We start from the raw sequence: 14,505 nt of genomic DNA on the forward strand, positions 1-14,505 counted from the left end.
ATGGGGTATGGTATATCACCTTAATAGTATATGTGATATACATCTTTTAACATGTTTTAGTTAGAGGAAACTAGGGCATTCATGTAAGCAGGTCAACACCTGTTGGTATATTGATGACCTCATGTTTTATATATATAGATATATGATTATAAGTATCTATTCAAATTAGCTGTTCCTGAGGAGCTCAAGTAAAGACTGCTATCTATAGAATTCTTTCAAATGTCTTCCCTGTTATTTTCAATTGAGTCAGTCTTCCTTTTGATATTTTCAGATTTTGCTTTCCCGTATTAATAACTATACTATCCCAGAAGAAGAAATTGGGTCATTCTTATTTCACGCTATTAATAAGGTAAGTCACCTGCTTTAGACATCTGAAACTTAAATGCTTAGTAATTGTAATTAAAAGTTAAAATGCATGCATTAAAAATCCTTGTTAAAACTAGTACTGTATTCTTGTATTAACTGAGGTATTTTGGGTTTTTCAGCCAAATGCCCCCGTCTGGCTGATACTCAATGAAGCTGGACTCTACTGGAGAGCAGTAGGAAACAGCACTTTTGCTATTGCTTGTCTTCAGAGGGCTTTGAATTTGGCTCCACTTCAATACCAGGACATTCCTCTTGTGAACTTGGCCAACCTTTTGATTCACTATGGTCTCCATCTTGATGCCACTAAGCTGCTGCTTCAAGCTTTGGCCATCAATAGCTCTGAGGTGAGGTTTTATGTTTCTTTGTAGCTCCATGTACTATGTGGGGGTAACTCAAATCCAGGGTACAATTTGTATTTTTCTGGGGAAGACATAAAAAAACCTCATATTTTTATGAGTAGAGTTTGCATACTTTGAGATGGTATAAAACAGATTTAGTTTTATCTTATTTTTGATGTGTTTATTTTTTATATTGATTTGTCTTACTTTGTGCAAATGTAGAATCATGCTAATGACATTTTTCTGTATCTTCCTGTTTTTACTCCCAGATTCTCTTAGATATATTTAATTTCTGTTTTTTAATTTTAATTCCACTGTAGTTAACATACAGTGTTATATTAGTCTCAGGTGTACAATATAGTGATTCAACTCTTCCATACATCACCTGGTGCTCATCACAGTAAGTGCCCTTCTTAATCCCCATCACCTCTTTCACCCATCCCTCTGCCCACCTCTCTTCTGGTAACCATCAGTTTGTTCTCAATAGCTAAGAGTCTGTTTCTTGGTTTGTCTCTCTCTCTCTTTTTTTCCTTTGCTTGTTTCCACTATTCAAGGTCTTTGGTAGTTCCATATTAATCTTAGGATTTTTTGTTCTAGTTCTGCAAAAAATGCTGTTGGTATTTTGATAGGGACTGTATTCAGTGTATAGATCACTTTGGGTAGTATAGACATTTTAACAATATTTTTTCTTCCAATTCATGAATATGGAATGTCTTTCCATTTGTTTGTGTTCTCTTCAATTTCTTTCATCAGTGTTTTACAGTTTTCAGAGTATAGGTCTTTCACCTCTTTAATTAGGTTTATTCTTAGGTATCTTATTATTTTTGGTACAGTTGTAAATGGGATTGTTTTTTCAATTTCTCTTCCTGCTGTTTCATTATTAGTATATACAAATACAACAGATTTCTGCACATTGATTTTGTATCCTATGATTTTACTGAATTCACTTAACAGTTTTAATAATTTTTTGGTGGAGTCTTTAGGCTTTTCTATATATGGCATCACATCATCTGCAAATAGTAAAAGTTTTACTTCTTCCTTACTGATTTGGATTCCATTTATTTCTTTTTGTTGTCTGGTTGCTGAGGCTAGGACTTCCAGTACTATGTCGAATAAAAGTGGTGAGATGGACATCCTTGTCTCATTCCTGAGGTTAGGGGAAAAACTCTCAGGTTTTCCCCATTGAGGGTGATGTTTCCTGTGGGTTTTTCATATATGCCCTTTATTATGTTGAGGTTTGTTTCCTCTAGACCTACTTTGTTGAGGCCTTTTATCATGAATGGATGTTGCACTTTGTCACATGCTTTTTCAGTGTCTATTGAAGTGATCATACGGTTTTTATCCTTTCTCTTACTGATGTCATGTATCACATCGATTGATTTGCGAATATTGAACCACCCTTGTATCCCAGGAGTAAATGACATTTGATTGTGTTGAATGATTTTTGTTAATGTATTGTTAGATTCAGTTTGCTAGTATTTTGTTGAGGATATTTGCATCTATGTTCATCAGAAATATTGGCCTGTAGTTCTCTTGTTTTGTGTCATTTCTTTATTTTAAATGAGTGAAATTTATAATTAGGTAGTTAATTTATTTTTAGGAACTTATGTTTAAGTAAGAGTGACATAGCTGCTAAAAATACACTGCCACTTTTTTATGTCAGTCTGAAACATCTCGTTCTTTCTTTATCTACTCATCACTGTATGCCTACTGCTTAATATTATACTGTTTTACAACTTTAATTTATAGGTATCTTTATACCAACCAAGCCAGAACACAGTTTAAAGGTTGCATTGATAAGAATAGATAGATGGGTTAATATTCGTGCCCTGAACCTCCCGCATGCAGCCCATGGAGTTAATCACCGCTGTGTAGTTAATTACTCTAGTTCATAGTTTCTAAGATACAACTTCTTTTTTAATATTTTAACATCTCTGAAATAACGATGCATGTTACAATTGATGACATCTTAGGTTTGATGAAATACAGTTTAATAAATATACAATTAAATTGCTCTTATACCCAGGGCGCCTGGGTGGCTCAGTCGGTTAAGCGTCTGCCTTCAGCTTATGTCATGATCCCAGGGTCCTGGGATCGAGCCCCACGTCAGGCTCTCTGCTCAGTGGGAGCCTGCTTCTCTCTCTCCCTGCTGCTCCCCCTGCCTGTACTCTCTCTCTGTCAAATAAATAAATAAAATCTTTAAAAAAAAAAATTGCTCTTATACCTAGTGTTTAAATGTTCCTAAGTTTTATATCCAAAAGTTTTTTTATTTTACTTATTTTTTTCAAAGATTTTATTTATTTATTTGAGAAAGAGCACAAGCAGGGGGAGGGGCAGAGGCAGAGGGAGAAGCAGGCTCCCCACCAAACGGGGAGCCCAACACAGGGCTCAATCACAGGACCCTGAGATCATGACCTGAGCTGAAGTCAGACACCCAATGGACTGAGCCACCCAGGCGCCTCTCCAAAAAAACTTTTAAAAGAAGTGTGCATGAGTGGTTTAGGTTTATTTGTGATATCTCAGAACTAATTTTTTAAGCATGAGAAGAAAATATTGCCTGTTAAGAGTTTCCCTTGAAATACACAAATTCACAGGTAGATTTTAAGCCAACGTTTATAATTGCTATACTGTACAACAGGCCTGGTGCCAAAGTATATCAAATATTTATCAAATGTTTGCTATGGGCCAGGTGCAGGTACAGTGGGAACAGATGCTATATATGGAATGTGATGATTGGGCCCCCAAAGGGAAGGCTCAACACAGCTGTATTCCCGCGATACTTGTTTCACTTTCTACTGCCACCAGCCAAGGCATTGAGGCAGTATTCTTCTGAAGAAAAAAGAGCTCCTTTAGAGATTAATTGCCTTTCTGTATTTGAAAAAATTACACTAAAATTTCAGTTGTTAAATATCGTGGTGCTACAATAATAATAAAAAGATAAATCAGTGGATCAGAATAGATACCACAAAAATACACCTTAATCAGCACCCTCCCCCCAACTATCAACATTTGGAAATAATTCCTGTAAGTTTTTCTTCTATTCAAATATTTCATAGTGTTGTAGCACTGTTGCACTGTTGATCTTTAGAACTTATCATATAAAAAAGTTTTATTACCACCTAGGTTTTACTAGCCATCAATAATGGCTGCTTATGAATTTATATATCACAGCTTACTCCTCTGTTGTTGGATGTTTAGGTTGCTGATAGTGCTTACCTTTTATCACTGATGGTTTTCTGCATAAGGCTTTTTCTGCATTCCAGGTAATTTTCTTAGGAAAGATTGCTAGCAGTGGAATTACTAAGCAAATGAGTATTTTGATGGCTTTGATACAAAATGCCAAACATCTACCAAAAGATTTGGGCCAATATATATTGCAGTCATCTAGATTGGAAAGTATTCATTTCATCTGTAGCTTCACCAGAATTGGGCAATTGAACTAACTGCTAACTTTTATTGTTGTTTACTAGACCCAGGCACCATACTGATCACTTTACATGTGATAACTCACTTAATCCTCACAACAACCCTGTGAGATAAGATTTACCCATTTCATAGATAAAGATACGGGCAAAGGGATTTACCAAAAGTGTCAGAGCGTGGATTTATTTGAACTCCGGGAGATTGGCCACAGAGCTCACACCCCCTTTGGCCATGTCACACTGGCTCTGACTTAACATTTGTAAAACAAATTTACTTTAAAAAATTTCACTCCTGTGTTATAAATTTCTTTATCATTTAATTGTGTTTTTATTTTCTTATTTAATTTTTTCTAAAGATTTGTTTTGTTTTGTTTTTTAAGTAATCTCTACACTGAATGCAGGGCTTGAACCTACAATCCCGAGATCAAGAGCCACATGCTCCACAGTATGAGCCAGCCAGGCATCCCTTTAATTGTATTTTTAAAGTAAAACTTTGTGTATGCATTTTGCTCATTTTGTTAGAATTTAGGGTTTTTTTATTTTATACAAACTGTTTATACTAAATCTTTAACTGCATCATACATTAAAAAATATTTTCTCTTTTTATCTTATCTTTTAAAAATACCCTTCAATTTGCCCATCTATTCTCTTTTGATTTTTATTGTTAGATTTAAGGTATCCTCACAAGAAGTTTGAAAACAATTAGTTCTGCTTTGGTTTTGCTGTCTATTACTTGTCTTTACGTAGTTGACTCAAATATATTAAAATATTTTCCTGTGTTGTCTTCTAGATGATTTGTAGTTTTAGGTTTTACATGTAGGTTTGTGATCCATTTCAAGTTAAATTTTTTTTGTAATGTTGAGTGGGGATCAAAGTTCATTCATCAAAGTTCCTATCACATAGACATCCAGTTGTTCCAGCACCACATCTTGAGAACCCTGTGTTTCCCTCTTGAATCACCTGTCACCTTTGCTCTGAACTACAGACTCCTTTATCCAGCAGCTTACTTGACCATCTCCATGTGGATGTCTAAAACATACTTTAAAACTAAAGAGCAAAACTAAGCTCCTTTACATTGTTCCAGTCTTTTCTTCTCTGTCTTTCCTATTTCAGGAAACCGTAAAGCTAGTAGCTCAGGACAAAAACTTGGAGCCATCCTTCATACCTTTTTTCCTCTTTCAGGGTAAATTCAGTCTATTAACTAACCTTGCTGGTATTTTCAAAATACACCCAGGATTGTACTGTGTATCATCATCTCCACTGCTGTCTGATCCAATACACCATTATCTTTTATCTGAATTATTTCATTAGCCTCCTGCCTAACTTCTTTGCTTTTGGCCTTTGTCCCCTCAGTAAGATCCTTATAAAAAGTCAGATGTTGTCATTTGTCTGTTCAAATTTCCTCAGTGGTTCTCCATAGTGTAGAAGGTCCTACATGACCTTGTTACTTTTCTGACCTCATCCCCGTGAAATCATTCCTTTGCTCATTCTGTTCTAGCCTCACTTACCTCTGCAGTTCCTTGAACATACTGGGCATGCTCCCACCTCAGCCCCTTTGCACCTTCTATTCTCTCTGTTTGGAATACTTCACTCCACCAAGATTCTTGATATCTTACTTCATCTCCTTAAAAATCCTTTAAAATACTGACTACTCAGTAAGCTCAGTAAGTCTTTCCCTTCCTACACTATTTAAAATGGCACTCCGTTACCCACCCTGGTCTACTTAACGTCTCTTCCCTGCTATACTCTTCTCCATCACGTTCTTCTCATACTTGGGTGATACCCCCATGGTTTTGTGACGCTTGACTAAAAATCTACAAAGGCAGGGACTTATCTTTCTTATTTTCTGCTGTGTCCCCGGTATCTAAAACATTGGTAAACACTCAGTAGTTATTTTCTGGATGAACTGATGAAAATTCATTTTTTTTCCAAAATAATTAGTTTATCTCAATATAAGATATTTGTACAACCATCATTCTGGTCATAGGACTAAACATTTTGTTTCCTTATGTAAAAATATAAAGACACTTTGAAATCTAAATATGGGATTTAATTTTGCATCTGGGTATAAACCACTAAGTAAAATTTTAAATGTAATCTGAGAGCTACTTAGATTATGCCTCTGTAATCTGGAATATTTTATATACCTTGGCTTGGTTATAGTGAGATATTATGGATGACCTAACAGCCTGAATCAAAAGCAAGTAGTTGGAAGAAAAAAAAAAAAAAAAAGCTAGTAGTTGGATAAATTATAGGTATTGCTTTTCATAGGGATATATTGTACAGTTTGAAAATAAAACATTCTTAGATCCTTTAAAATATTTTTAATGATAAAATAAGTGTAGAATAAATGGTTTGTACACAAGCAAATACAAATTACCAAGCATAGGTGTATTTCAACTAAAATGACCTAAACTGAATACTTCGGGCTGCTTATAAAAAGTCTCAACAAACAATTGGAAAATAGGAAACAAAAACTATTTATAATAGCATAAAAAATCAGATATCTAGAAATAAATTTAAAGGAAGATATATAAGGTTTCTCTACTGCATTGCAAAATATTGCTAAGACAAAGAAGACCCAAATAAGTGGAGAGACATTATATTCATAGATTGGAAGGTTCGGTATTGTTAAGATGTAAGTTCCCGGTGGGGGGATGGGTTAGCCCGTTGATGGGTATTAAGGAGGGCACATATTGTATGGAGCACTGGGTATTATACGAAAACAATGAATTGTGGATCACTACATCAGAAACTAATGATGGATGGTGGCTAACATAACATAATAACATAATAAAATTAAATTAAATTAAAAAAAAAAGATGTAAGTTCTCTCCAGAATTGATTTATAGATTTAATCCTGAACTCCCAGCTATTGCATGTATATGTATGTGTAAATGGATAAGTTGATTCTAAAATCTACACAGAAATGGATCTAGAATAGCCAGAAAATTTGCAGGTGAGGGGGAGAAAAAAACAGTTGGGAGGCTTATATTACTAGATTTCAAGACTTGCTGTAATTATGTCAGTATGGTATTGGCACAAGGATACTCAAACATATCAATAGAACACAATAGAAAAATTAGAAATCGGCCCTGTATATTTAGTCACTTGATTTATGACAAAGGCACACCAGTAGTTCAGGGGGGTGGGGACACCTATTAGTTTTTCAGTAAGTAGTGCTAGAATACTTGGATATCCCTATGGAAAAAGAAATGAACCTTCACTCCTCCCGAATTTCATACACAGTTGAGGTGGATCATGTACCAAAATGTGAAACATGAAACAATAAAGCTTGATGAAAAAATAAGAGAAGGTCTTCATGATGTTATAGTAGGCAAAGATTTAAAAAAGCACTGACTGTAAAATATATATTTGTATAAATATATAAATATATAAATATTTTTATATATACATACACATGTATATATCTGTAAACTGAACATCATCAAAATTAAGAATTTCTATTTATCAGAGATACCAGTAAGAGAATAAAAGGCAAACCCCAAACTGGGAGAAAATATTTGCAATAAATATTTCCAACAAAGGTCCCACATCTAGTACATATATAAAGAACTTCAAATCAGTAAGAAAAAGACAACCTTTTTTTTTTTAATGGGGAAAACAATAGGCACTTCAGAAATGATGATATCCAAATGGCCAATAAGCACATGACAAAATATTCAACATCATTACTAATCAAGGAAATACAAATTAAAACCACATTGAGATGCTACTTCATGATCTCACTAAAACAGCTTAATTTAAAAGACTGACAGTCCTAAGTCAATAGATTCTCATACTTCCTGATAAGAGTGTAAATATGTACATCCACTTTAGAAAACTCTTTGGTTGTGGGACGCTTTGGTGGCACAGTCAGTTAAGCATCCGACTCGTGGTTTTGGCTCAGGTTGTGATCTCAGGGTCATGAGATTGAGCCCCACCTCGGGGTCCACGCTCAGTTCAGAGTCTGCTTATCCCTCTCCCTCCCCCTGCCCCTACCCCCACTCGTACTCTCTTCTCTCAAATAAATAAAAATCTTTAAAAAAAAAAAAACTATATCTCATAAAACTAAATATATGCCTGCCTTAAGACCCACTGCTGAGTATATATCCAAGGAAAATGAGCAATACGTCTATCAAAAGATAGTTGCAAGAATGTTCACAGTAGCTTTATTCATAATAGCCCAAAACTGGCAACAGTCCAAATGCGTATCAGTAGGAGAATGGATAAACAAACTGTGTGGATTCACATGGTAGACATTACACATTAATTAAAAAAAAAAAAATAAATTACTGATGCACAAAAAACATTCAGTTTCTTAAACCTTAGATACTGTACTGAGTGAAAGAATCTACAAAAGGGTACAGTTTATATATACATGGAAGGGAACATGCTGTTTGATTACATTTATATGAAATTTAAGAACAGGTAGAGCTAATTTATGGTGATAGAACATAACAACACTGGTTACATCTGGGATTGTGGTTGGGTTGCCCAAGGGAATCTTTTGGGGTGTTAGAAACATTCTAAATGTTTTATATCTTGAGATGAGAGGTGGTTACAGGGATATATACACATATAAAAATTCATTGAGCTGTACACTTAAGACTAGTGTATATTTATTTTTTATTTTAGTAAAAAGGTAAAATATAAATTTATATCTGTTACAGTGTAGAATTGGCTGATGTAGATAAAATGGACAGTTCGCCATTAACTTTTATGGGATAACCTAAAAGAAGCCAAAAGACATATACTTTAAAAGTTTTGTAACTCTCAGGAAATATTAATTCACTAACATTTTTCTGATTTTTTTTTTCTTTTTCTTTTCAGCCCCTGACCTTTTTGAGCCTGGGAAATGCTTATCTTGCTCTGAAGAATATCAGTGGGGCACTTGAGGCCTTTAGACAGGCTTTGAAATTAACTACCAAATGCCCAGAATGTGAAAACAGCCTGAAATTGATACGCTGTATGCAGTTTTATCCTTTTCTATACAACATCACCTCTTCTGTTTGCAGTGGTAAGCAGCTGTTAAATGCTGGCAAAATAATGAGCTCAACCAGGGTTCCTATTCTGATCAACAGAACACAGAAAATTATTTTTCTCAGTTTTTCCCAGGGATTTTACATCACTAGTATAATTCTAGATACATAGGAAGGAAATTAATTCATTACTTATATATAGATGCCTTAGGGTATTGTACTTAATTCTCTCCTAGAACCCTAGTTGAAAAAAGGCTGACTAAAGTAGATTCAACTGAGATTGATAGACTGTAAGATTTTTTTCTCACCCCAAAATCTATGATGTTTTTTAATGACCAATATTAATGGTAAAGGATATATTTTCTGTCCCTAAAGATAATCTGCAATAAGATTTGAAGCATTTGAAGATTTGATCCTCATTCACTGAAATATACTCCTAGCCTTTCAGTGAAGATGATCCAGAGCTTGACTGCACTTACTTTAAAGTAGTCTCCTGACATTAAGGGGTATCTTCTTTCATTCTTCCACTTTCTCCCACAGCCACCAGTACATATATATACATATATATGAATGTGCATAAATGTGTCCATCTGGGTAAAAAAAATATTTGAGTTAATATCTATCTGAACTATTATAACTATTATAAATTCATCAGTTAGAATTCCATAAGGGGTCCATTATGTTTACTTGTTTAACTTTCACTACAAGAATAAAAAAAGTTTGATTTGAGTTATGAGAGGTGAGGTTTACATATATGTGGACCCTCAGAACTTTGATGTTGTAGAACACACTGTGGGTGCTTTGTTAATGTTCAGGTCAGATTGTAATATTCAAGCAGAGCACTATCAGTCCATCTCCTTCACTTAAAGAAAAAAAAATCCCTCAAACTGGTTTTCCAGATTCACTGTACTAGACTACCTTAAGATCTTAATGAAATGACCAGCAGTAAGTAGTGTTTACATTTTTAAGTTTCAGAGCCCAATTTTTTAGTGAAGAAACCAAAAATCTAGTAGCAGCATAACTCCATAGCTCAAGTGTGGGTCAGTACTGATCCACAGAGGATCTAAACTAGAGTTCTTGCATGAATGCTGAAGGCCTAAGACAATGTGTTAGCAATGAAACAGTGCGTAGTTCAGCGATGCAAAGAGTCCTGCAGACTCATGCTTGAGCCTTAGTTCTGCCATTACTGTGTATCTGATCCCTGTAAAGTAACTTCTGTCCTCATCTATAAAATGAAAGGGAAAATCTGTCCCATAGACTTGTTGGTAGGATTAAATAAGATCCTTATCACATGATAGGTGTTGGATAAAAGTAAGCCATTAGAAATTTGTAATAAATACAAAATAGTTTGACCTTAGTGGTGCAAGTTATGGATTTTTTTTTAATTTTATTTTATTATGTTAGCAAGTTATGGATCTTTATCTTCTTACTTAATTCCAGAAAATATGTTGGGGTCTCTTAAATTCCTTAGATTACCTGACAATAGCCTTGTAAGCAGAACTTCACTTTTTTCAATGAGCTGCTTTTATTATAGAGTCTCTTGTATTTTTTACCTGCTATCATCTTCCTCGCCTCTTTCCTGTTATTGGAAAGAAGAGTTTTGTATGTATATAGTGATCCTCTTCTAAAAAGCCTTTTCGTTAATATTACTTTACATGCTTTTGCTTAGGATTTCAGTTTCTTGAAATTTATTATTATTTTATGTCACTCATGTCAAGAGAAGGAATTCAGTTGTCTTGAACTTTTTCCCCAGAGCATAATTTCAACTAACCCAGGAAACTAATAACCTGAAACAAATTTACAAAGTTGTAGTATCTTAGTATTTAGCTGTCCAGGTATCCCACAGATATTATTACTTGATCTAATACAAAAAAGAAAATAATTTGACTTGGGAAGAGGGAATACTTTTTTTAGTTGTTTCAGAGAGAGCTCATTAATAATTTTTTTTTTAATTTAGCCCCTTTTATGTTGCAGTTAATTACTTGAGGAGAGAATCCCACTATCTGCTAAATACTGGTGCCCCCTGATGGAAATGTATGCCATAGCATTTTCTAAGTTTACAACTTCATTGACAATACTGAGTTCATTTCTGTATTGATTTTTTCTTTGACAGTGTTTTTGCATTACTGTTTCCACAGGAGTCCTGTACATTCACAGTTGCTTTGCTGAGTTCCAGCTTTGAAAAGCTGAAACTTCAAAGCAACAAGTATCTCCACAGGCACCATGAACTTCTTATATTTGAAAACCCAGTTTCATCTCCTCTATGTCTGAGCTTTACTAAATGGTTGAGGAAAAAGAAAAACCTCTGAATAATGATTGGCATTTCTGTACCTCCAGATGATTGTCTGCCTTTTGCTTTTTCATTTTTGCATATTGAAATAAGCTTCATAAGTTATCCTGCATGTCTGACACATTGTCTAAAGTGTTTATTATGACAGTATGAAGTTTTCAAGATATCAACAAGGCTTATGATTCTTTTTCCATATAGTAATCAAGGAATTCATGTTGATTTTTATTAGAGAAGAATTTCAGCTGCCCTTACCCACCCCATCCCAACCTAAGTCATTCTCTTATGAAAGTCTGTTTGAAAAGCTACCATTTAAAAGCTTTACAGATAAGCTTTTCTTCAAGATCAAAAATAGCTAATTACTCTTAGAAAACATTTCTTTAATAGTTTTCTGACCATTATTGTTAGTTTTCAACAAATTTTCCTTAAAGATCCATGTTAGTAACTATTTTTATAGCAACTGTAACAGTATAATCTCTTGGGTAATATGAATTTAATGCTAAAATTGTAGGCATAGGCAGTGTGTTAACATAAGCAAGTATTTTATTGCTTTTCATATGTAATCATGGAATTTTTCACACATTTTCAGTGTGTGTTTCTTGGAATGTTTGCACAGGTAATGCAACTTCATTCAACTTAAAAATACATAATCACTATGCTTATAAAATGTTTCCACTTGTAAAGGCTTTATAGCTGAAAAATGTGTCAATGCATAATTACTTACCTGACAGTTTTTCCAAACTTTTATTGACTGCCATGTGTTAGGTGTGTATATTCTTATATAGCAAGTACTTGACATCATCTCTTTCTCTCTCCTTTGAATAGCTTTTAATAAATTCTTCTCTTTTATAGGTAGTTTTATATCACCACCCCAATTTCAAGGATGCTGGGAAGGAAAACTTAATAGATTGATTTTTAAATTGTCTACTCTTGAGTTGACTATTAAAAGGGAAGCTAGCACTTTCAGTTTTGATTAAAATGAGAACACCAGTTTTGATATACATGCTGTTTTACAACATTTATTGGTTTGTTATTTTACAATTTGATTTAACTTAAATAGAACTGTATGTGCCACTTTAACAAACCCATTCTTCAGTAACAACATACTTGGCCCTTTTTAAAGTAAAATGGAATCTGTTAAATAAACTCAGTGCTTTCGAGTATAAGTAAGTTCTTTTCAGTGCTCAACACTAAAATAAGGACTTTTCTTTTTAATTGGAAAGAATAAAGGTGTCAGAAAGAATAAAACTTCATGAAGTAATAACTAAGGACCAAAAATGGAAAATAAATTTTAATTACAATATAAGCAGAATGATTAAATAGTGAACCTGTAGAGAAGTCCAGAAATACATGTAGTGGATTTTCCAAGCATTTATTACTCCAAAATATTTTCTAAGTACTTTTTCCTTCAACTTCACTAATTTGCAAATCAGTTATATCTAGTGAAGGTATTTTTCTACCATTTAATCAGTCTAGATTATTTTATTATTATGTCTCTGATATGTATAGTTTTACTTTATTTTTAGTATTTTTCATCCAGTATTCTTTTTCTTTTTCTTTTGTTAGAAAACATCAGACCAATGGCAGGTCATATTTATTAGACTTCATTTACAGGAGATGCTTACGGGTATGCCACTGACAATGGCATTGGTATTTGCTGAATATAATTAAGCTTCTAACCCAGTATTTCTCTGGTCTTTTCATAATTCACTAAGACACATGCCAACTTAAAAATATTGACCCAGATCTTTAGAAATGATGGATAAATGTTGTACAGGAGAACTCGGACTTTAATATTTAGGTATGCTTAGAATTTTATGCAGGTTTTTCTATAATATGTATGTGAAGGCTTTCACCACTAGAGAAAAAAATTTCTTTTACCTAATAATTTTATTTACCTAATAATTTTACTTACCTAAATCATATCTTCTTTTATAATTTGGTTCATTACCTATGGTTTTAGTCTATGCTCTTCAACCTTAATTTCTGTAGATTTATAACTTGTAGCTGAAAACAATTTTACCTGGAGTTTAGATTTTGAAGAAAAAGAAATCTTGCATTTTGCTGCCCTCCTGTGGACTGTCCAGCATATGCTGCCTGCAGTTAAGAACCTTTGCTTTATGACATTCTTCATAAAAATTAATGAAGATGTCTGCTTTAAAAAACAAGATACAGTCTTAAAGATCCAGTTTTTATAGCATTTTTAATATGCTACTAGTTAGCTTCCCTCCGTTTATTTCTGTAAGAAGAATTAAAACTTTGGTTCATTTACTACAGGTTTCAAAATCCTAAAATGCAAGCATATCCTGCAACAAAGCCAAATGTAACTCTGTATATAATGTGTTTAGATTTTTATATTTCTTTCCTAAAAAGGGCTTTAATTATTTGGTTAACAAATTATCCTTTGACAAATATCTATGTGGTAGAGGGGGGATAAGTAAAGAGCCCTTTTTATGAATTTAGAAGCAAAGATTATGAGTTACTCAAGTCAAGTGTCACTCGGTGGTGGAGCCGAGACTGAAATCTGAGTCCTCTGCCTTCCAAGGCTGGTGTGGTTCCTGTGCATAATTCTGTTACTCCCAACGAGTCATAACCTATTCCACTGCTATGATTAAAATAATTCATACTTGTGGATTCTTGAGACATTTTTTGTGAAAGTGGTATAATCACTGACTTTTTATGTCATCACTGAAAAGAGATACATACATCCCTGTATAAAACATGAACCTGAACTAGATTATGGGGGGCAGTCATAACCCTAAAGGCACACCTAAAACAGTCCCTTTCAGTTTAGCTCGTCACCTTTGTCTCCTCTGAATGTTGCGTCATTAGATTGCCACATAGCCTGGGACTGTACACAGATCTGGTGGCTGTACTTGCATTATTAGCTCAGTAGGTAGCATTTATCTTTTGGGATTCCCAGCGTTTAGCTTTCATGAACAGAACGGTTACCTTCGGTTTTCATAAGAACTTAGGACAGTAAGTGAAATTCGGATAGCCAGTGGCTTTTTACACTTCAGCCTCTGAAAGACATTAAATATAAGATTATTCATTTTAGTTTTTAAATATATTCTGGTTTTTGATGTGAACTTTTTGAAATTTTTTTCCTT

The 14,505-nt window shown here is 33.9% G+C and overlaps 1 protein-coding gene across 3 annotated transcripts in view; it reads left to right on the forward strand.

The window, feature by feature from the left end:
• TTC17 (tetratricopeptide repeat domain 17) overlaps positions 1-14,505 on the forward strand; it is a 115,899-nt gene that overhangs the window by 43,238 nt on the left and 58,156 nt on the right. For all 3 annotated transcript variants that reach the window (XM_032413934.1, XM_032413935.1, XM_032413936.1), the window contains exons 14-16: positions 272-349; positions 486-710; positions 8,960-9,146. In XM_032413934.1, the coding sequence (XP_032269825.1) occupies positions 272-349; positions 486-710; positions 8,960-9,146 (490 nt within the window). The remainder of the gene's footprint in view (positions 1-271; positions 350-485; positions 711-8,959; positions 9,147-14,505) is intronic.

This window comes from Phoca vitulina, unplaced genomic scaffold (assembly GCF_004348235.1).
Source record: "Phoca vitulina isolate PV1807 unplaced genomic scaffold, GSC_HSeal_1.0 scaffold16, whole genome shotgun sequence".
Taxonomy (NCBI): Eukaryota; Metazoa; Chordata; class Mammalia; order Carnivora; family Phocidae; genus Phoca; species Phoca vitulina.